At 46.2% G+C, this 24597-nt stretch overlaps 1 protein-coding gene across 1 annotated transcript in view; it reads left to right on the top strand.

Moving 5' to 3' along the window:
- LOC110502890 (protein shisa-9B-like) overlaps window positions 1–14304 on the top strand; it is an 88210-nt gene extending 73906 nt beyond the window's left edge. Inside the window, exon 4 of the mRNA XM_036959909.1 lies at window positions 11194–14304. Coding sequence (XP_036815804.1) covers window positions 11194–12605 — 1412 coding nt within the window. The 3' untranslated portion in view covers window positions 12606–14304. The remainder of the gene's footprint in view (window positions 1–11193) is intronic.
- Window positions 14305–24597: the final 10293 nt, after the last annotated feature.

The raw sequence follows: 24597 nt of genomic DNA, 5'->3' as shown, positions 1-24597 counted from the left end.
GTGCCTGAATTTGTTCAATAGAGACTCTCATTTGCAACTGTTGGACTGATGATTACACTCTAGATCAGCTAGATGCAAGCATGAGTGTGCAAAGCGGTATCGAATGTGTCACTGTCTGTCACCTTGATTACTCAAAATTCTTTCAACCTGTACTGTACTGTACGTTATAAACTTTCATTCGTAGGCTAGGTTGTAGCAACCTCATGATGGGTACAGGGAAAAATGTTGTATCATTTAGTAGCCTAAACCTATCGATGTTACATTGGGCTAGGTGAATGGAATATAAATGACAGTCATCCAATATGGTGTAATAGAAATAAGGCCACGCTCATTGAAAAAGTATATCATCCTCCCTCATCTTAAATGGCACCAACCGCCACAGATTCACACATATAACAACAGATGAAATAAATTAGGTATAGTATGATGGGGGAGAATGGGTGAGTTGATTACAGAAGGGAAGCGAACAATGCATAATTATGTAATCACAAATTGTGAACAGGGTGGACCATTCTAGTGTATCTATTCTAATTATAATCTCAAAACGGTGTACCCTGTATCATTCCACCGAATCCAAAAGTTCTTTATCAGTCTAATTTCGGCCTAGAGTAGGCTACACAGTGAGAGCATGCATCATTTCCATCTGCTAGACCAAGAGGAATGGATGCACATGTTGTGTTAGTGTTGCTACACGATCTGAATGAAAAATACTCAGCAGGAAAGAAATGGATCAAGACATCTCTAATGAGTATTATTCGGATTCATGCTGAACGGCTTTCCATATCTGGGAAAGGATCCATTACGGGCAGCAGGTGAGCGAGTATCGGCTAATGTTTTGGATCAGATGGCAAGTCTGTACTCAGTGGGAGGAGGAACCTGTTGCTGTGTTCTACAACATGCTTGACTTGGCTGCTATCAAGCAGTGCATGAACAACACCATGAGCAGGAGAGACTTCATCATGATGCCCCGTTTACATCGTGACATATTCCATTACACAGTTCGTCAATTTCATTCAGTCTTGTTCCGCTACTGGATGGAGAGCATAGGATAGGGTTACACACACTGAGGTATAATAAGAACTGTGGACTGCATCTTAGATGTCCGCCTGTTGTTGTCAAGGTAATCTACTCACGTTGCCTAATGAAGATCTAAAGGTCGAAACATTGTAAATAAATATCACCTGGGAGCAAGAGCAGCAGTGTGAGGCATTTTCCTTTGTTTTCCAATCTACTCACGTTCCCATGCGCCGATTCATGGTCCGTCTATATCCGTGTTGCATACGGTTTATAGGGACCAACATCCCTGACATCCAGGACCTCTGTACCAGGCGGGGGAAGGCCCTGGAGATTGTCAAGGACTCCAGCCGCCCAGGTCATGGACTGTTCTCTCTACTACCTCATGGCAAGTGGTACTGGAGCGCTAGGTTAGTCTACACCTGTTGTTTAAGAAGCATGTACAATTCAAATTTAATTTGATTTGAAAAATATTAATATCACATGTGGACTAGCACTCAGTGCACACAGGAAGCAGCGCAAGCAGCGACTACGTCATCACAAGGTTCAAAAACATGGCAGACATTGGATGACTATAAAATGCTAAAACTGTATCTTTGGCTGTGAGGGATGTAAAATAGGATTGACCTCAGCAACAATTATTTGACTAATTCAATGGATGTTTTGTGCACAAAGGTGATGATTAAAGTGTCTCGTTAGGAATTTTCTAATCTGATTTCTCTGTGTGGCGATGTATGGAAATTGTCTTTCTGGGCCGGGCGTCAGTTAAAACTGCAGTACCGACGCAATACTGTAGGAGCAGTCAAAGCTGTGCTTCTAGACCAGAATCCTGGCCCCTTGGTTTCACAACGCAAGACAAGATGGAGGAGAGCATAGTCTCTTGTCAGATATCACATTGATGTTGGGAGATTGAAAAATATGACATTTTCATTCAAAACAGAATCATAAAACAACGGGACGAGATGTTAAAAACCGTCAATTGTGCCAATAGATGGTATGTGCTCACATGAGATTTGCCGTGATGTTGACAGAGTGGCATGGGAGGTTTATTTCTTAGACTGGGTTAAGATGTCAATTTTGGGACACATCCTCAGTAGTGTGCCTTCGAATCAGTGGGTGTTTTGGCCTTTAATCACTAAACACCCTCATCAAAGGTGGCCAGCTAAAGGGTGATCAAGCCTTAGCTTGTGTCCTATGCCCAATTAAGATTTTCCACGGGACTATGCAAGGCAGGGGCGTCCTCTTCCCTGAGCCAGCCCTACAGCTGACCGCATACCTCATATGCCCTCCTCAAGTTGGAGGGATCTGAATTGGGTTCTCAGATGGGGGTGGGAAAGTTATATGAAGTTATAGCCCAGCAAGGGTCCTTCCTTTTGATCCAGATCCACTGGCTGCCTCTTTCAGCTGCTTGAGAAACTGCTCTGACGGTCTGCCGCAGAGCCTGTCCATGGATTCCAAGTTCTTTCAGCAACTTGATGGTGGAAGAAGCCACGAATCCTCTGCATCCCACTTCAACTGGCCAGACTTTTGCATTCCAGCCACGCTGAGTTGCGTCTGCTGCCAACTATGTGTAACTGTTACTGTAATTGAATTATAAGATTGTAAGATTCTTGTTTGCATAAAATAGACGGAGACCAGTCTTATCAATAATAGGTTACATAATTTATTCTCGGAGCGCGCTGCCACGTTACCACGAGCAACAGTTTATATTCAATAACATGACATCATTTCATTGCTTAACAGAATCCCCTCCTCTCGACCGGGACAAAGGGAACTTTACAAGTTCATTCAGACCCCCCTAGCACATACACAGGACACACAACACAACTGAATTAACTTTTGACTCCTCACCATTATCAATCACCACTTAGCTGACAGTTCTAATTAACAGAAAACCTAGGAATGCACTCACTGCCTTATCTAAAACACCCCAGAGCTCAGTTTCGTCGGTTCAGCCATAGGTTTCACTACCTTATCTGTTTACTTAATCCACAAACCATTCCTTTCTTCCTAGTTGGAATGGTGTTCATTAACTTGAATTACTCCTTGTCAGTGTCACACAATCCCTTCTTATGAACTCATATTGTTAATCAGATATAATAAAACAGAGCATAAGTTTACTTAGTTACAGTTCTATTTAAAATTAGAATATTGTTTATTAATTTATTCATAATATTTCTAACAGTAACGCAGTTTCTTACGCTCGTAGGCCTCTTCAACAGTAGTTTTCCCACGGGACTGTGAGCTCTATGATGTACACAGCCTTTCGTGAAGGGGACCAGAGTACCATGTCTGGCCTAAGGTTGGTAGAAGCAATCTCAGGTGGGAAAATGAGTTGCTGGCCAATATCGACAAGCATCTTCCAGTCCTGGGCCATGGCTAGGTGTCCAGTTTCTGGCTTCGTAGGAGGATGCTTGGAGATTTTCTGTCCCTACCGGATGAATGTTGTTGTTTTGACGGGATTGCTTGTTTTTGGAGGCAATGAATTGGTTGCACTCCTCTCAAATGCTGCAGCCAGGCTCTTGCGGACCTGATTGTGCCTCCAGGTGAAGCCTTGTGAGAGGCTGGTCTTGCAACCTGTCATTATATGCCTGAGAGTCGCTGGAGCTAGGCAGAGGGGGCAGGTCGGGTCCTCGCCATACCATTGATGTAGGTTTTTTGGTGATGGAAGCACATCATAAACAGCTCTTATGATGAAGCTGATGTTGCTTGCCTCCATTTGCCAAAGCTCACTCCAGGTGATCTTTCTGCCTTATGGAACGTTGCTTGCTGCCAGGCCAAAGCCTCCTTTTCCATGCTGGATATTCCCCACAATGTCTTGGTGTCTCAGGGCTGATGTTGCTTGCTGCACAGCCTTGGATGATGTTAATTTCCGTCCAGTTTGTAGGGGAGGTGCAGCTTTGCTAATGGTCTGGTCTTTGGAGTCCTTCAATGTCATCTGAAGTCTTACTTTAGAGCACTTGTACTCCTCCGTTAGACTTGTAAGAGGTAGTTCAAGGACCCCTTTGCCATAGAGGCCGATGTTACTCAGGCATCGTGGGACACCCAGCCATTTCTTCACGTATGAGGTAATGGTTCGCTCCATCTTCTCCACTGTTGTCATTGGGACCTCATAGACAGTGAGTGGCCCCATTACCCTGGGGAGAAGTCCAAACTGTAGGCACCAAAGCTTGAGCTTCCCAGTCAGTAGGGTCTTGTTGATGTTCTCAAGACCGTCAGTGATTTCCTGCCTTACTTGCTGCACTTGATCTTTATCCAGGAGGCTTTCGTTGTACCATCTACCCAGGCTCTTGACGGGTTGCTCAGACACCGTTGGTATCGGGTCATCTCCAATGCAGAACCTCACATCTTTAAGCTGTCCCTTGACTATGGAGATGTTTCGAGATTTGCTTGGCTTGATTTTCATCTGGGCCCGCCTGGTGCATGCTGCAGTGGTGGTCAGTGTAGTCATGTCATTCATGTATGCTCGGATAGGTGGGAGACGGGGCCCTTCCTTCTCTCACCGCCGACCACCCATCTCGATGCCCTGATGATGACTTCCATGGCCATAGTGAAGGCCAGAGGTGAAATTGTACAGCCTGCCATTATGCCTACTTCCAAGCGCTGCCATGTTGTTGTGAAGTCAGGTGTTGTGAAACACAATTGCAGGTCTTGGAAATAGACTGCAGGTCTTGGAAATAGAACTGAGCCAAAGGCATTGGCCAGGTCGAGAAAGATGACAGAGGTTTCTCTTGTCCTTCTTAGCTGTTTGGATCTGGTGCCAAATCATACTAGTATGTTCCAGGCAACCAGGAGAGACATATTGTTTAATTTGATAATAAATCTGTTTTGTTTAGTTACTTTTTCCTCAACTTGTTTCTATAACTTTCTAGCAAGTCAAGTTAGCTTGCACCACAGAGCAGCTAGCTATCTAGCTAAAAGCTAGGCTATGCTGAAGATACTGTAGCTAACGACAAATAATTATAATTTTAAAAAAGGTAATTACCAACACAATAAACTTAAACAGGAGGCAACAGTCAAATCAAATCAAATTTTATTGGTCACATCCACGTGATTAGCAAACGTGCTAATGTGCTAGTGATGGCTGTTTAACAGGCTGATGGCCTTGAGAGCTGTTTTTCAGTCTCTCAGTCATATAATATAATATAATTGTCTTAAATACCAATGTGTATTATTTAAACCCCTAGAGTTGATGTTAGCATAATAAAAAATTCCAGATCAAATTCTGTCTCTTTAAGCTAGAGTTTTTTTGCATTGGCTGCGTCTCAATCCACCGCATCTGGCATTGGCGGCTTGTACGTCGGAAGGTGGCCAAACTACAGTGAAAATGGCGCCGGCAGAAATGGCAGCAGTTTTACGGGTGCCCAACCAATTGTGCTATTATGTGTTTTTTTTTTTGCGTTATTTGTAACTTATTTTGTACAGAATGTTTCTGCAAAAGTATCTTACGGCAAAAAAAGAGCTTCAGGATATCAGGAGAGTGATCACTCACCTCGGATTAGACAAAACATTTTTCTTCAACAAGTAAGACGCACAAGACATTCTCCAAACACCCAACAGGGCCAACATCCCCGTTACTTGCAAGAGGAAGCAACACAGGTACAGAGGACAAAGAGCCGGATGCCTGGTCAAGACCCGGAAAAGGCGAGTGGGAGGAACGATCACAAATATCCTACCAAAGGGACATCAAAAACTGTAATATCCTATGTTTCATGGAATCGTGGCTGAATGACAACATGGATATTCAGCTAGCGGGATACAAGCTGCACCGGCAAGAAAGAACAGCACAAAATCTAAGGAAGTATCTAGATTTTGCTCGCCTGAAGTAGGGTATATTGTGATAAATTGCAGGCCACACTACTTGCCTAGAGAGTTTTCAGCTATACTTTTTGTGGCTGTTTATTTACCACCACAGACAGATGCTGGCACTAAGACCGCACTCAGTCAGCTGTAAAAGGAAGTTAGCAAATAGGAAACCACTCACCCAGAGGCAGTGCTCCTAGTGGCCAGAGACTTTAATGCAGGGAAACTTAAATCAGTTCTACCAAATTTCCATCAACATGTTAAATGTGCAACCAGAGGGAAAATTCTAGATCACCTGTACTCCACACACAGAGACGCGTACAACACTCTCCCTCGCCCTCCATTTGGTAAATCGGACCACAACCCTGCTTACAAGCAAAAATTAAAGCAGGAAGCACCAGTGACCCGGTCTATAAAAAAGTGGTCAGATGAAGTAGATGCTAAACTACAGGACTGCTTTGCTATCACAGACTGGAACAGGTTCCGGGATTCTTTCGATGGCATTGAGGAGTACACCACATCAGTCACTGGCTTTATCAATAAGTGCATTGAGGACGTCGTCCCCACAGTGACTGTACGTACATACCCCAACCAAAAGCCATGGATTGGCTTTCACGGTGCGAGACTCTAACCCGGAAGCTTACAAGGAATCCTGCTATGCCCTGCGACAAACCACTAAACAGGCAAAGCGTCAATGCAGGGCTAAGATTGAATCATACTACACCGGCTCCGACGCTCGTCTTATGTGGCAGGGCTTGCAAATTATTACAGACTACAAAGGGAAGCCTAGCCGCTAGCTGCCCAGTGACACGAGCCTACCAGATGAGCTAAATCACTTCTATGCTCACTTCGAGGCAAGCAACACTGAGGCATGCATGAGAGCATCAACTGTTTCGGACGACTGTATGATCACGATCTCCGTAGCCGACGTGAGTAAGACCTTTAAACAGGTCAACATACACAAGTCTGCGGGGCCAAACGGATTACCAGGACGTGTTCTCCGGGCATGTGCTGACCAACTGGCAGGTGTCTTCACTGACATTTTCAACATGAGTCTGTAATACCAACATGTTTCAAGCAGACCGCCATAGTCCCTGTGCCTAAGAACACAAAGGCAACCTGTCTAAATGACTACAGACCCGTAGCACAAACGTCCGTAGCCATGAAGTGTTTTGAAAGGTTGGTAATGGCTCACATCAACACCATTATCCCAGAAACCCTAGACCCACTCCAATTTGCATACCGTCTAAACAGATCCACAGATGACGCAATCTCTATTGCACTCCACACTGCCCTTTCCCACCTGGAAAAAAGGAACACTTATGTGAGAATGCTATTAATTACCGCTCAGCGTTCAACACCATTGTACCCTCAAAGCTCTTCACTAAGCTAAGGATCCTGGGACTAAACACCTCCCTCTGCAACTGGATCCTGGACTTCCTGACGGGCCGCCCCCAGGTGGTGAGGGTAGGTAGCAACACATCTGCCGCGTTGATCCTCAACACTGAAGCTGCCCAGGGTTGCGTGCTCAGTCCCCTCAGGTACTCCCTGTTCACCCACGACTGCATGGCCAGGCTCCAACACCATCATTAAGTTTGCAGACGACACAACAGTGGTAGGCCTGATCACTGACAACGACGAGACAGCCTATAGGGAGGAAGTCAGAGACCTGGCCAGGTGGTGCCAGAATAACAACCTATCCCTCAACCTAACCAAGACTAAGGAGATGATTGTGGACTACAGGAAAATGAGGACCAAGCATGCCCCCATTCTCATCAACGGGGCTGTAGTGGAGCAGGTTGAGTACCAAGTTCCTTGGTATCCACATCAACAACAAACTAGAATGGTCCAAACACACCAAGACAGTTGTAAAGAGGGCATGACAAAGCCTATTCCCCCTCAGGAAACTAAAAAGATTTGGCATGGGTCCTGAGATCCTCAAAAGGTTCTACAGCTGCAACGTCGAGAGCATCCAGACTGGTTGAGTCACTGCCTGGTACGGCAATTGCTCGGCCTCTGACCGCAAGGCATGTACAGAGGGTAGTGCGTATGGCCCAGTACATCACTGGGGCTAAGCTGCCTGCCATCCAGGACCTCTACACCAGGCGGTGTCAGAGGAAGGCCCTAAAAATTGTCAAAGACCCCAGCCATCCCAATCATAGACTGTTCTCTCCATTACCACATGGCAAGCGGTACCAGAGGGCCAAGTCTAGGACAAAAAGGCTTCTCAACAGTTTTTACCCCCAAGCCATTACACCACTGAACAGGTACTCAAATGGCTACCCAGACTATTTGCATTGCATGCCCCCCCACCCCTCTTTTTACACTGCTGCTGCTTATGTTTGTTTATCAGATATGTGTAGTCACTTTAACTATACATTCATGTACATACTACCTCAATTGGGCCGACCAACCAGTGCTCCCGCACATTGGCTAACCGGGCTATCTGCATTGTGTCCCACCCATCACCCGCCAACCCCTCTTTTACACTACTGCTACTCTCTGTTCATCATATATTCATCATAGTCACTTTAACCATATCTACATGTACATACTACCTCAATCAGCCTGACTAACCAGTGTCTGTATGTAGCCTCGCTACTTTTAAAGCCTCGCTACTGTATATATCCAGTCTTTTTACTGTTGTTTTATTTCTTTACTTACCTATTGTTCACCTAATACCTTATTGCACTATTGGTTAGAGCCTGTAAGTAAGCATTTCACTGTAAGGTCTACACCTCTTGTATTCGGCGCACGTGACAAATAAACATTGATTTGATTTGATTTGTTTGTCAGACCATGAGAAAATCGGTCTTTTCACGAAAACGCTGTTGCGGCCGAACGGATTGGCCTACAAGCTAATATGATCCCTCTATGATCCCTCTATGGACTCTCACAAACACGATGGTGTTCTCCGTCTACAACCCCCCAAGCGTCACGGGACTCGTCTGAAGTCAGTACCGCCGATCTGCCAACTTCTGTCTGTAGCGTCCAAATAGTTTGTTCTACACACCAAGACAACCTCTATGGAGAGGTTGTTTTGGTCTAGGATGCCCACAAGCCTCACAAGACTCGTCTGAAGGTAGCAAGGTTCCCGTTTAAAAAGTTAATGGAAGTATATATGGAAGTAGTTTATTGCCAAATTACTGCCAAATTGCCAAAGTAAAAAAAATATATATAAAAATACATACATACATCTCAGATATAGGGCAAACACTTTAAAACAAACTTCCTTTTTATGAATTTTTTACTATCTGTTTTTCCATATATAAAATGTTCAGCATCCCGGAGTTGCCTCTTCACTGTTGACGTTGAGACTGATGTTTTGTGGGTACTATTTAATGAAGCTGCCCGTTGAGGACTTGTGAGGAGTCTGTTTCTCAAACTAGACACTCTAATGTACTTGTCCTCTTGCTCAGTTGTGCACTGGGTCCTCCCACTCCTCTTTCTATTCTGGTTAGAGCCAGTTCGCACTGTTCTGTGAAGGGAGTAGTACACAGCGTTGTATAAGATCTTCAGTTTCTTGGCAATTTCTCGCATGGAATAGCCTTCATTTCTCAGGACAAGAATAGACTGACTAGTTTCAGAAAAAAGTTATTTGTTTCTGGCCATTTTGAGCCTGTAATCGAACACACAAATGCTGATGCTCCAGATACTCAACTAGTCTAAAAAAGCGTAGTTTTATTGCTTCAATAATCAGGACAACCGTTTTCAGCTGTGCTAACATAATTGCAAAAGGGTTTGCTAATGATCAATTAGGCTTTTAAAATTATAAACTTGGATTAGCTAACACAATGTGACAATGGAACACAGGAGTGATGGTTGCTGTTAATGGGCCTCTGTACGCCTATATAGATATTCCATGAAAAAATCAGCCGTTTCCAGCTACAATAGTAATTTACAACATTAATAATGTCTACACTGTATTTCTGATCAATTTTATGTTATTTTAATGGACAAAAAATTGCTTTATTTCAAAAGCATGGACATTTCTAAGTGAACCCAAACTTTTGAAGAGTAGTTTATGTATAGCCAATCTCCGTTATGTCCAGAGATCTGGTGGTGCAGCAGGAACTTCAGGTATCTAGCAACCAAGAGTTTGTGAATTCAAATTCCCAGCTGAGGTTGAGTTCCAAGTAATCAGCATACAGCAGCAACTAGACAAAAACTTCCAGCTGACCATGACACAACGTTCTAAGAACATCCTAAAAACTTTATTGGGATGTCCCTTGAACAAACCAGGAACAAGGCAACACCTGCAGGGACCATGACTGTTTAATTTGAATCATGTCAATTATGCCTTTTAAGATAAAATATCTCAATTGCATTTGACACCTGGGTTTTCACATGTGCTCAAATGTTGTCACGTGTAGGTTCGTGTTATCACGTCTTGCACATGTTATCACATTAACTTCACATAAAATCATATGTTTTTCCGTGAGGGGAGTCTTTCTGGATGAATCCAGGTCCGTTGGAAAGGTTGATCGAAATATAATATACGTTTCTCCTCCCACAGGGTGAAAGTGAAAACATATTTTCTTTTAGACTCGATAAAGGAAACTAATGTTCATAATAAAATTTGGCATTGATAATCTGAGATGCAGCATGAGAGAGAGAGTGGGTGTGATGAATGTAACCTGAATGACATGGCTGAAGGATGTGAATTCCTTATTATCTGAACAATGCTATATGTTTGTTATCGGTATGATATTACAGTAAGAACCAGCATGTATTAGAGTAACAACCAGTGTATTACAGTAAGAACCAGTGTATTACAGTAATAACCAGTGTATTACAGTAAGAACCTGCTTTTATTACAGTAAGAACCAGAGTGTATTACAGTAATGTTACGTCCGTCGTTAAATGAAGACCAAGGTGCAGCGTGGTAGCCGTACATTTTCTTTAATTTTAAATGTTCCACTAAAAACAATAAACAACTCAACAAACGTAAAGCTATGAATGCAACACAAAAAGACAAGATCCCACAACAGAAGGTGGGAAAAAGGGCTGTCTAAGTATGTTCCCCAATCAGAGACAATGATAGACAGCTGCCTCTGATTGGGAACCATACTCGGCCAACAAAGAAATATAGACATAGATTTCCCACCCTAGTCACACCCTGACCTACCAAACAGAGAATTTAAAGGATCTCTAAGGTCAGGGCGTGACAAGTAAGAACCAGAGTTGAAGGTAATTGTAAGTGCACAACCTGAAAAATAACTGATAATGATGTCCTTGTAAATAAAGATAATACTTTTTTCTACTTTTACAGTATATAGGATACCAAAAGTGCTTGAGGACCATAGTTGCCCATCTGTGTTATAAACTGGGAAACATATTTCCCTAACCTGTGCTTCTGCCTCTATCCCCATGCAGCGGCCAAGTCCAACGGTGACTTCTACAACAAACCGCGTCTGATGATGGAGCTGCCGTCTAAAGGAGGCCTCCCCCTCCAACACATGAATCCTATGCGACCTCTGAACCCCATGACCAACAACGCTATGTCCCACAACCTAATGAATAACCCCACCATGACCCACAATCCAATGAACAACCCCATGGCCCACAACAACCCCATGGCCTACAATAACCCCATGGCCCACAATAACCCCATGGCCCACAACAACCCCATGGCCCACAACAACCCCATGCCCCACAACAACCCCATGGCCCACAACAACCCCATGCCCCACAACAACCCCATGCCCCACATCAACCCCATGCCCCACATCAACCCCATGCCCCACATCAACCCCATGCCCCACATCAACCCCATGGTCCACAACAACCCTATGGTCCACAACAACCCCATGCCCCACAACAGCTCCATGCCCCACAACAGCTCCATGCCCCACAACAACCCCATGCCCCACATCAAACCCATGTCCCACACCAAACCCATGTCCCACAACAAAACTATGTCCCACATCAAGCCGATTTCCCACATCAACCCCATGAACCACAACAACCCCATGACCCACAACAACCCCATGGCGCACAACAACCCCATGGCCCACAATAACCCCATGGCCCACAATAACCCCATGGCCCACAACAACCCCATGGCCCACAACAACTCCATGGCCCACAACAACCCCATGGCCCACAACAACCCCATGGCCCACAACAACCCCATGGCCCACAACAACCCCATGGCGCACAACAACCCCATGGCCCACAACAACCCCATGGCCCACAACAACCCCATGGCGCACAACAACCCTTTGAGTCCCATCAGCACCCTGGGTTCCCTGGGCCCCAAGCCAGTGGCCACTTACATCACAGAGATGCCCAGCAGTTTGCCCATCCTATCCAGCACCTACCAGGGCTCCACCATGCTGACCGCACCCAAGCAGAACGGACAGAAGCCCCAAAGACTCAGCAACAGTGGTGACAGGCTCAGTAATAAAGGTCCAGGAGCCATGACCATGTACAGCATGACTAGAACAGGGACTTTCCCGGGGCCTCACCACCACACCAGGACGGTTCCTGGTCCTCACCACCAACAACACCACCACCAATATCAGCAGCAACAACACCACTCACTGGCCTACAGCTCCCACACCATCGCAGCCCCCAGGGGGATGGGGGGAGGAATGGGGCCAAAGGGCTGGGACGGGACTGAAACGATGGGTAGGAGGAAGGGTTACGGCTCCAAAAGGCCCCAGTGCACGGTGGAGCAGACCAACGAGCTGCACAGTCAGGCCCGCTCCCAGAGCCACAGTCAGCACTTCCTGCCCACTCAGCCTTACTTTGTGACCAACAGTAAGACGGAGGTGACTGTGTGAGAGAGTGGGAGAGGGGGACGATAGTCTCCAAAGCAGAGTCACCTATTAGGCAGAGCGGGAGAGGACAGAGATGGTGGTGTGTAAGGCCCTGGTTGTGGTGTGTCCTGGTAGTGGGGGCCAGAACAGAGCACCCTGGTGGTGTGGCAGTGTGCTTGCATTTGTCGTCCAGTATGAGTGGATCCCTGCACAAGTGACTGTCAGTCAATCCTACACAGACCCTCAGTCAGGAGAGGGGGGCGGGATGATATATCCATGAGAACATCCAACAGAAGTATCAAATTCCTTGTGTGTGTTATAATATCTTCCGTGTAATGGTAACATAATCAACCAATGACAGTGAATCGTGAATACAGCAACAGCAAAAGAAAGCATGAGATTGCCATGGATTGCGTTACCAAATCCGACAAGCAATATGAGATCTATGGACACCGCAATGGCTGGGGCTAAAACATTGAGCAGGGAAACATCAAACTGTGGGGAAGGAAAGGACATTCATTAAAGCGGCTCTCTCCTACAAAGCCATTTAATTGGTCACAGTTTTAGGGCTATGGGTTATGGGCTTTGGACTACGAACATTATGGGCTTTCTTCTGCTCTTGTAACCTTGAAACTCACTCGGTCGTCAACACATTCTGGAGATGATTGTCCTGTACATTTGAAGAACAGTACTTGATCACTGCTGGCCCGAAGGCAAGAAGGCAAAAGCATCATCTGGAGGATAGTACTGTACTCCTGAAAAACACATCCGTCCTAATGCTGTTCACACAGAGAATCTGTGATCCAATATTTAAAAATGTGACTACAGACCATGGCCAGTTGTAGTAATAGCCATCTTTTTACATGTCCCTTTTTCTCTCTCTTTCATTCTATCTATCCCTCTTAGAAAATACAAACTTCAGGTAAAGAAAATATAAAGAGAGAGCTAAATGTGGTTCTGAATCATTTCTGTTCTACGGTGTTTGGCGAGGCCCTGAAGTATCATCCCTCATGTGTATTATTGCTACAGAATATTGTGATTAATACAATGTGCCAAAAACATTTATTTCTTTTTGTATTTTTGTATGACTGTGTCCTCTTGAACTTTGGCGACCACTTCACTCTGGTGTTTGTGGAAAATACTGTTGCTAGGGCATCCAAATATGAAATGGTCTAAAAGTAGAAGACAAGACATCTTCAAGCAAATTGAACAGTAAAATCTATACAACCTGAATGTATAGTCAGTCTGCAGCCTATAGAAAGCACTCTGTACTGGTTGTAAACATCCCGGTAGTTGGTTTTCTTTCTCATTTCCTCCTTTTTGCTCAGCTCGTGGTTCCACTGTGAAAGACAGGATAAAAAAACAGGTACATGTTTTCAGGATGTGCATTATCACAACACTCAGTTGAATTAATCCAGCCATGCAGAAATTTGAACCCCATACTGTCATCCAGGCAGATAGGGAGGTAGGGAGGCAGGCAGGTAGTCAGGCAAGCATGGAGGCAGACAGGTAGGGAGGTAGGCAAGCAGGCAGGGAGGCAGGTAGGTGGACAGAAAGGCTGGAAGGCAAGCAAGCGGGCAGGCAGGGATGCAGGTAGGCAGAGAAAGCAGGCAGGGATGCAAGTAGGCAAAGAAACCAGGCAGAAAAAGCAGAACATACAGTGAGCTCCAAAAGTATTGGAACAGTGACACAATTGTTGTTGTTTTGGCTCTGCACTTAGGATTTTAAGTGATACAATGACTATGAGGTTAAAGTGCAGACTGTCAGCTTTAATTTGAGGGTATTTTCAGGTGAACCGTTTAGAAATACAGCACTTTTTGTACATAGTCCCCGCATTTTAGGGAACCAAGAGTATTGTGCCAAATCTACTTATACAGTGCCTTGCGAAAGTATTCGGCCCCCTTGAACTTTGCGACCTTTTGCCACATTTCAGGCTTCAAACATAAAGATATAAAACTGTATTTTTTTGTGAAGAATCAACAACAAGTGGGACACAATCATGAAGTGGAACGACATTTATTCAATATTTCAAACTTTTTTAACAAATCAAAAACTGAAAAATTGGGCGTGCAAAATTATTCAGCCCCCTTAAGTTAATACTTTGTAGCGCCACCTTTTGCTGCGATTACAGCTGTAAGTCGCTTGGGGTATGTCTCTATCAGTTTTGCACATTGAGAGACTGACATTTTTTCCCATTCCTCCTTGCAAAACAGCTCGAGCTCAGTGAGGTTGAATGGAGAGCATTTGTGAACAGCAGTTTTCAGTTCTTTCCACAGATTCTCGATTGGATTCAGGTCTGGACTTTGACTTGGTCATTCTAACACCTGGATATGTTTATTTTTGAACCATTCCATTGTAGATTTTGCTTTATGTTTTGGATCATTGTCTTGTTGGAAGACAAATCTCCGTCCCAGTCTCAGTTCTTTTGCAGACTCCATCAGGTTTTCTTCCAGAATGGTCCTGTATTTGGCTCCATCCATCTTCCCATCAATTTTAACCATCTTCCCTGTCCCTGCTGAAGAAAAGCAGGCCCAAACCATGATGCTGCCACCACCATGTTTGACAGTGGGGATGGTGTGTTCAGCTGTGTTGCTTTTACGCCAAACATAACGTTTTGCATTGTTGCCAAAAAGTTCAATTTTGGTTTCATCTGACCAGAGCACCTTCTTCCACATGTTTGGTGTGTCTCCCAGGTGGCTTGTGGCAAACTTTAAACGCCACTTTTTATGGATATCTTTAAGAAATGGCTTTCTTCTTGCCACTCTTCCATAAAGGCCAGATTTGTGCAATATACGACTGATTGTTGTCCTATGGACAGAGTCTCCCACCTCAGCTGTAGATCTCTGCAGTTCATCCAGAGTGATCATGGGCCTCTTGGCTGCATCTCTGATCAGTCTTCTCCTTGTATGATCTGAAAGTTTAGAGGGACGGCCAGGTCTTGGTAGATTTGCAGTGGTCTGATACTCCTTCCATTTCAATATTATCGCTTGCACAGTGCTCCTTGGGATGTTTAAAGCTTGGGAAATATTTTTGTATCCAAACTTCTTCACAACAGTATCTCGGACCTGCCTGGTGTGTTCCTTGTTCTTCATGATGCTCTCTGCGCTTTTAACGGACCTCTGAGACTATCACAGTGCAGGTGCATTTATACGGAGACTTGATTACACACAGGTGGATTGTATTTATCATCATTAGTCATTTAGGTCAACATTGGATCATTCAGAGATCCTCACTGAACTTCTGGAGAGAGTTTGCTGCACTGAAAGTAAAGGGGCTGAATAATTTTGCACGCCCAATTTTTCAGTTTTTGATTTGTTAAAAAAGTTTGAAATATCCAATAAATGTCGTTCCTCTTCATGATTGTGTCCCACTTGTTGTTGATTCTTCACAAAAAAATACAGTTTTATATCTTTATGTTTGAAGCCTGAAATGTGGCAAAAGGTCGCAAAGTTCAAGGGGGCCGAATACTTTCGCAAGGCACTGTATATGCACTATATACAGTGCCTTCGGAAATATTTTCCTCGTCAATCTACACCAATACCCCATCATGACAAAAAAAAACAGGTTTATAGAACTGTTAGAAAAACTTTCCATAAGTATTCAGACTCTTTACTCAGTACTTTGTTGAAGCACCTTTGGCAGTGATTACAGCCTTCAGTCTTCTTGGGTATGACGCTACAAGCTTGGCACACCTATATTTATGGTGTTTCTCTCATTCTTCTCTGCAGATCCTCTCAAGCTCTGTCAGGTTGGATGGGGAGGGTAGCTGCACAGCTATTTTCAGGACTCTCCAGAGATGTTCGATCAGGTTCAAGTTCAGAGACTTGTCCTGAAGCCACTCCTGCGTTGTTTTGGCTGTGTGCTTAGGGTCATTGTCCTGTTGGAAGGTGAACCTTCGCCCCAGTCTTAAGTCCTGAGCGCTGTGGAGCAGGCTTTCATCAAGGATCTCTCAGTACTGTGCTCCATTCATCTTTCCCTCGATCCTGACTAGTCTCCCAGCCCTACCGCTGAAAAACTTCCCCACAGCATGATGCTGCCACCACCATGCTTCACCTTGGTGCCAGGTTTCCTCCAGACGTGATGCTTGGCATTCAGGCCAAAGAGTTCAATCTTTGTTTCATCAGACCAGAGAATCTTGTTTCTCATGGTCTGAGAATCCTTTAGGTGCCTTTTGGAAAACTCCAAGCAGGCTGTCATGCATATTTTACTGAGAAAATAAATCCGTCTGGCCACTCCACCATAAAGGCCTGATTGGTGGAGTGCTGCAGAGATGGTTGTCATTCTGGAAGGATCTCCCATCTCCACAGAGGAACTCTAGAGCTCATTGGGTTCTTGGTCACCTCCCTGACCAAGGCCCTTCTCCCGGTGATTGCTCAGTTTGGCCGGCGGCCAGCTCTAGGAAGAGTCTTGCTGGTTCCAAACTTCTTCCATTTAAGAATGATGGAGGGCACTGTATTCTTGGGGACCTTCAGTGCTACATTTTTTGGTACCCTTCCCCAGATCTGTGCCTCGACACAATCCTCTGAGCTCTACGGACAATTCTTTCGACCTCAAGGCTTGGTTTTTGCTGTGACATGCACTGTCAACTGTGGGACCTTTTCTAGATAGTTGTGTACCTTTCCAAATCATGTCCAGTCAATTGAATTTACCACAGGTGGGACTCCAATCAAGTTGTAAGAACATGTCAAGGATGATCAATGGAAACAGGATGCACTTGAGCTCAGTTTTTAGTCTCATAGCAAAGGGTCTGAAATCTTAGGTAAATAAGGTGTTTCATTATTTTTATTTTTATATAAATTAGCAAGACTATCTAAAAACCTGTTTACGCTTTGTCATTATGGGATATTGTGTGTAGATTGCCAAGGAGTTTTGTTTTATTTAATACATTTTGAATAAGGCTGTAATGTAACAAAGTGTGGAAAAAGTCAAGGGGTCTGAATACTTTCCGAAGGCACTGTATACATACAAAAGTATGTGGACACCCATTCAAATTAGTGGATTCGGCTATTTTAGCCACACCAGTTGCTAGCAGGTGTATAAAATCAGGTACACAGCCAGGCAATCTCCATAGACAAACATTGGCAGTAGAATGGCCTTACTGAAGAGCTCAGTGACTTTCAACGTGGCCCCGTCATAGGATGGCACCATTCCAACAAGTCAGTTCATCAAATTTCTGCCCTGCTAGAGATGCCCAGGTCAACTGTAAGTGCTGTTATTGTGAAGTGGAAACGTCTAGGAGCAACAATGGCTCAGCCGCGAAGTGGTAGAACGGGACAGCCAGGTGCTGAAGCGCGTTGCGCGTAAAAATCGTCTGTCCTCGGTTGCAACACTCACTACCGAGTTCCAAACTGCCTCTCAATTGATCAATCAATCAAATGTATTTACAAAGCCCTTTTACATCAGCCGATGTCACAAAGTGCTATATAGAAACCCAGCCTAAAACCCCAAACAGCAAGAAATGTAGATGTAGAAGCACGTTGGCTAGGAAAAACTCCCTAGAAAGGCCGGAACATAGGAAGAAACCTAGAGAGGAACCAGGCTCTGAGGGGTGGCCAGTTCTCTTCTGGCGGTGCTGGGTGGAGATTATAACATTACATTGCCAAGATGTTCAAACGTTCATAGATGACCAGCAGGGTCAAATAATAATAATCACAGTGTTTGTAGAGGGTGCAACAGGTCAGTACACTACCTGTAAAGTGATCGGCCTCTGAAAGCAATTTCAGCACAAGAACTGTTCGTCGGGATCTTCATGAAAGGGGTTTCCATGGCTGAGCAGCCGCACACAAGCCTAAGATCACCATGGGCAATGCCAAGCGTCGGCTGGAGGGGTGTAAAGCTCGCCTCCATTGGACCCTGGAGTGGTGGAAATGCGTTCTCTGGAGTGATGAATCACGCTTCACCCTCTGGCAGTCTGACGGACGAATCTGGGTTTGGCGGATGCCAGGAGAAAGCTACCTGCCCCAATGCATAGTTCCAATTGTAATGTTTGGTGGAAGAGGAATAATGGTCTGGGGTTGTTTTTCATGGTTCGGACTAGGCCCCTTAGCTCCAGTGTCACACCCTGGTCAAAGTATTTTGTGTTTATCTTTATTTATTTGGTCAGGCCAGGGTGTGGCATGGGTTTTTGTATGTGGTGTGTATGTGTGGGGATTGTAGCTAGTGAGGTGTTCTAGCTAAGTCTATGGCTGTCTGAAGTGGTTCTCAATCAGAGGCAGGTGTTTATCGTTGTCTCTGATTGGGAACCATATTTAGGCAGCCATATTCTTTGAGTTTGTCGTGGGTGATTGTCCTTAGTGTCCTGATGTCATTGTTCTGTGTTAGGATACACAAGTATAGGCTGTTTCGGGTTTTGTTAAGTTTATTGTTTTGGTAGTGTTTGTGTTTAGTGTGTTAATTCATTAAACATGGATTGCAATAGACACGCCGCATTTTGGTCCGACTCTCCTTCTCACGAAGAAAACCGTTACAGAATCACCCACCACAAAGGGACCAAGCAGCGTGTCAACAGGCAGGAACAGCCCAAAGTGGAGTACAGTATGGACTATACTTCTTGGGAGGAGATAGACAGGTGGGCGGTCGACCCAGGGAGAGTGCCGGAGCCCGCCTGGGATTCGATGGAGCAGTGCGCGGAAGGATATAGGAGAATGGAGTTTGCGAAGCAAGCAAGGCGGCGTGGACGGAGGCCCCATAGTCAGCCCCAAAAATTTCTTGGGGGGGGGCTCAGGGAGAGTGTGGCAGAGTCAGGAGCCAGACCTGAGCCAACTCTCCCTGTTTATCGTGAGGAGCCAAGGAGGAGACCAGAGCCGGTGTTGGAGGTGAGCGAAACAGAGACTGTGAAGGAGTTAATGGGGAAATTGGAGGAGAGAGAAATGAGGGAGTTGCTGTGTTGGTGTTTTAAACATGGAATTCGCCCGACGGAGCGTGTCGGGGATTTGATGGCACCTGGGTCAGCGCTCCATACTCGTCCTGAGGTGCGTGTTAGTCGGCTGGTTAAGATGGTGCCAGTCTCACGTACCAGGCCTCCTGTGCACCTCCCTAGCCTTGCACGTCCTGTGCCAGCACCGCTCTCAAGATCTCCAGTACGCCTTCACGGTCTAACCCATCCTGTGCCACCTCCACACCCCAGCCCTCCGGTAGCAGCTCCCCGCACCAGGCTTCCTGTGCGTGTCCTCGGCCCAGTACCACCAGTGCCAGCACCACGCATCAGGCCTATAGTGCGCCTCGCCTGTCCAGCGCTGTCGGAGCCCTCCTCCTCTCCAGCGCTGTCGGAGTCTCCCGCCTGTTTAGCGCTGTTAGAGCCTTCCTTCTCTACAGCGCTGCCGGAGTCTCCCGCCTGTTCAGAGCTGCCAGTTAGCATAGAGCTGCCAGTTAGCATAGAGCTGCCAGTTAGCATAGAGCTGCCAGTTAGCATAGAGCTGCCAGTTAGCATAGAGCTGCCAGTCTGCAAGGAGCTGCCAGTCTGCAAGGAGCTGCCAGTCTGCATAGAGCTGCCAGTCTGTAAGGAGCTGCCAGTCTGCAAGGAGCCGCCAGAGCTGCCTGTCTGCAGGATGCCGCCAAAGCTGCCAGTCTGCAAGGAGCCGCCAGAGCTGCCAGTCTGCAAGGAGCCGCCAGAGCTGCCAGTTAGCATGGAGCAGCCAGGGCCGCCAGTCAGCATGGAGCAGCCAGGGCCGCCAGTCAGCATGGAGCAGCCAGGGCCGCCAGTCAGCATGGAGCAGCCAGGGCCGCCAGTCAGCATGGAGCAGCCAGTCAGCATGGAGCAGCCAGTCAGCATGGAGCAGCCAGAGCAGCCAGTCAGCATGGAGCAGCCAGTCAGCATGGAGCAGCCAGAGCTGCCAGTCAGCATGGAGCAGCCAGTCAGCATGGAGCAGCCAGGGCCGCCAGTCAGCATGGAGCAGCCAGTCAGCATGGAGCAGCCAGAGCTGCCAGTCAGCATGGAGCAGCCAGTCAGCATGGAGCAGCCAGAGCTGCCAGTCATCATGGAGCTGCCAGTCATCATGGAGCAGCCAGTCAGCATGGAGCAGCCAGATCTGCCAGTCGACCAGACTCTTCCAGATCTGCCAGTCGACCAGACTCTTCCAGATCTGCCAGTCGACCAGACTCTCCCAGATCTGCCAGTCGACCAGACTCTCCCAGATCTGCCAGTCGACCAGACTCTTCCAGATCTGCCAGTCGACCAGAATCTTCCAGATCCGCCAGTCGACCAGAATCTTCCAGATCCGCCAGTCGACCAGACTCTTCCAGATCCGCCAGTCGACCAGACTCTTCCAGATCCGCCAGTCGACCAGACTCTTCCAGATCTGCCAGTCGACCAGACTCTTCCAGATCTGCCAGTCGACCAGACTCTTCCAGATCTGCCAGTCAGCCAGGATCTGCCAGATCTGCCAGTCAGCCAGGATCTGCCAGTCAGCCAGGATCTGCCGAAACCACCAGCCAGCCAGGTAGATTCATCAACCTGCCTGAGCTTCCTCTCACTCCTGAGCTTCCTCTCACTCCTGAGCTTCCCCTCAGTCCCGAGCTGCCTCAGTCCCGAGCTGCCCCTCAGTCCCGATCTGCTCCTCAGTCCAGTGGGGTTCTGGGTGAGGACTACTAGGCCATGGTCGGCGGCGAGGGTGGACTATCCAGGGACGCGAGGAGAAGGGACTAAGACATTGATTGAGTGGGGTCCACGTCCCGCACCGGAGCCGCCACCATGGACAGACGCCCACCCGGACCCTCCCTATTGTTTTGAGGTGCGTTCGGGAGTCCGCACCTTAGGGGGGGGGTTCTGTCACACCCTGGTCAAAGTATTTTGTGTTTATCTTTATTTATTTGGTCAGGCCAGGGTGTGGCATGGGTTTTTGTATGTGGTGTGTATGTGTGGGGATTGTAGCTAGTGAGGTGTTCTAGCTAAGTCTATGGCTGTCTGAAGTGGTTCTCAATCAGAGGCAGGTGTTTATCGTTGTCTCTGATTGGGAACCATATTTAGGCAGCCATATTCTTTGAGTTTGTCGTGGGTGATTGTCCTTAGTGTCCTGATGTCATTGTTCTGTGTTAGGATACACAAGTATAGGCTGTTTCGGGTTTTGTTAAGTTTATTGTTTTGGTAGTGTTTGTGTTTAGTGTGTTAATTCATTAAACATGGATTGCAATAGACACGCCGCATTTTGGTCCGACTCTCCTTCTCACGAAGAAAACCGTTACATCCAGTGAAGGGAAATCGTAACGCTACAGCATACAATGACATTCTAGACGATTCTGTACTTCCAACTTTGTGGCAACAAAGACCCTTTCCTGTTTCAATGCCCCTGTGCACAAAGAGATGTCCATACAGAAATGGTTTGTCAAGTTTGTTGTGGAAGAAATTGACTGGCCTGCACAGAGCCCTGACCTCAACCCCATCAAACACCTTTGGGACGCTGACTGCTAGCCCGGCCTAGTCGCCCAACATCAGTGCCCGACCTCACTTATGCTCTTGTGGCTGAATGGAACCAAGTCCCAGCAGCAACGTTCCATCTAATGGAAAGCCTTCCCAGAAGAGTGGAGGCTGTTATAGCAGCAAAGGGGGGACCAACTCCCCCCTTAGTAATGGCCATGATTTTGGAATGAGATGTTCAACGAGCAGGTGTCCACATACGTTTGGTCATGTAGTGCATAGTAAAGTAGTAAAAAATCTTGTTTTTAACGCGTGCAATGACTACAGCAAGGACGTGACTTTATTTGTGCATCTGTAACTTTATCACTCATCATTATTTATGATTAATTCAGGATTATCTGTAATCATGGTAGCATCCACATTAATATAGAAGTGTTTAGAAACATATTATTTTCATTATTTTTACAATAAAACTGACTCCAAAATGACACAATACGTTATTTACCATTCATTTATAGTTTGTCAAGAATGTAGAGTCACAAGCTTGATGTACTCATTGTGTGCTATGAATATGGGACCAAATGCTTAATTTGTTACTATTTTAATACACATAAGTAGATTTGGCCCTATACCTTTAGTCCCCTAAAATGGAGGGACTATGTACAAAAGTGCTGTAATTTCTAAACAATTTCAAAAGTGTCCTAAAATTAAAGTTGACAGTCTGCACTTTAACCTCGTAGTCATTGTATCATTTCAAATCCTAAGTGCTGGAGTACAGAGTCAAAACAACAACAAATGTGTCACTGTTACAATACTTTTGGAGCTCATTGTATGTTGTCTGAGCCACATTCTACACTCAACATAACCTAATAGAGAAGAGTCATCCTTCCTGACTCCCCAGCATCAATTTGTATTAGTCGTTTGTATGGGATACACATGGTATACCAAATGCTTACTGGCAGGTTCCTTCTGGACAATGCAACAATAATAAGAAATATTAAAAGATAAGAATACGAACATAATGTAAATGGATCAGTAAAATACAATAAACATGTTATTATAAGTATAAAACAGGAAGGCAGAATATATAATCCAATACTATATATATTATTATGATGTACTGGGTCATCTTCACCACCCTCTGGAGGGCCTTGAGGTCGTGGACGGAGCAATTCCCGTACCAGGCCGTGATGCAACCAGCTCTCGATGGTGCAGCAGTAGTCAGCTACCTTAGGAAGTAGAGACGCTGTTGCGCCCTCTTGTCAAGAGTGGTCCATGTTGGTGAATAGCAAACATAATAGACAGCATTATACAAAACAGTAGATATGGAACCCCATACATGTCAAGTCCTCGGTGATGTGGACGCAGAGGAACTTAAAACTGCTGACTCTCTACTGCAGTTGGTTTGATGTGGATCGGGGCATTTTCCCTCCTCTGCTTCCTGAAGTCAACAATCAACTCCTTTGTTTTGCTGACGTTGAAGGAGAGGTTGTTCACAATTCCAGTCTACTTACCTCCTCCCTGTAGGCTGACTCATCATTGTTGGTCAGGCCTACAACCGTGGTGTCGTCAGCAAACCTGATGATGGAGTTGGTGTTGTGCAAAGCCACGCAGTTGTGGGTGAACAGGGAGTACAGCAGAGGGCTGTGGACACACCCATGGCGGGCCCTGGAGTTTTAGGAAATAGAGACTCCTTAGGTGTTGTTGCCAATCTTCACAGCATGTGGTCTGCCTGTCAGGAAGTCCAGAATCCAGTTAGAGAGGGTAGCGTCCAGACCCAGGGCTATGAATGCTGAACTGTAGTTAATGAGAGGGCAGGTAGATGAGAGCACAGTTAGATGAGAGTGTAACAGTATAATTTTAGACCGTCCCCTCGCCCGGGCGCGAACTAGGGACCTTCTGCACACATCAACAACTGACGCCTGCGAAGCGTCGTTACCCATCGCTCCACAAAAGCCGCGGCCCTTGCAGAGCAAGGGGAACTACTACTTCAAGGTCTCAGAGCAAGTGACGTCACTGATTGAAACGCTATTTAGCGCCCACGCTAACTAAGCTAGCCGTTTCACATCCGTTACACTCACCCCCCTTTTGACCTTCCTCCTTTTTCCGCAGCAACCAGTAATCCGGGTCAACAGCATCAATGTAACAGTACAAATTTAGACCGTCCCCTCACCCATACCCGGGCGCGAACTAGGGACCTTCTGCACACATCAACAGTCACCCTCGAAGCATCGTTACCCATCGCTCCACAAAAGCCGCGGCCCTTGCAGAGCAAGGGGAACTACTACTTCAAGGTCTCAGAGCAAGTGACGTCACTGATTGAAACGCTATTTAGCGCCCACGCTAACTAAGCTAGCCGTTTCACATCCGTTACACTCACCCCCCTTTTGACCTTCCTCCTTTTTCCGCAGCAACCAGTAATCCGGGTCACGGCACCAATGTAACAGTATAATTTTAGACCGTCCCCTCGCCCGGGCGCGAACTAGGGACCTTCTGCACACATCAACAACTGACGCCTGCGAAGCGTCGTTACCCATCGCTCCACAAAAGCCGCGGCCCTTGCAGAGCAAGGGGAACTACTACTTCAAGGTCTCAGAGCAAGTGACGTCACTGATTGAAACGCTATTTAGCGCCCACGCTAACTAAGCTAGCCGTTTCACATCC

Source organism: Oncorhynchus mykiss, chromosome 23, assembly GCF_013265735.2.
Source record: "Oncorhynchus mykiss isolate Arlee chromosome 23, USDA_OmykA_1.1, whole genome shotgun sequence".
Taxonomy (NCBI): Eukaryota; Metazoa; Chordata; class Actinopteri; order Salmoniformes; family Salmonidae; genus Oncorhynchus; species Oncorhynchus mykiss.
The sequence above is the reverse complement of the archived record's forward strand: the minus strand, read 5'-3'. Positions and strand labels throughout refer to the sequence as shown.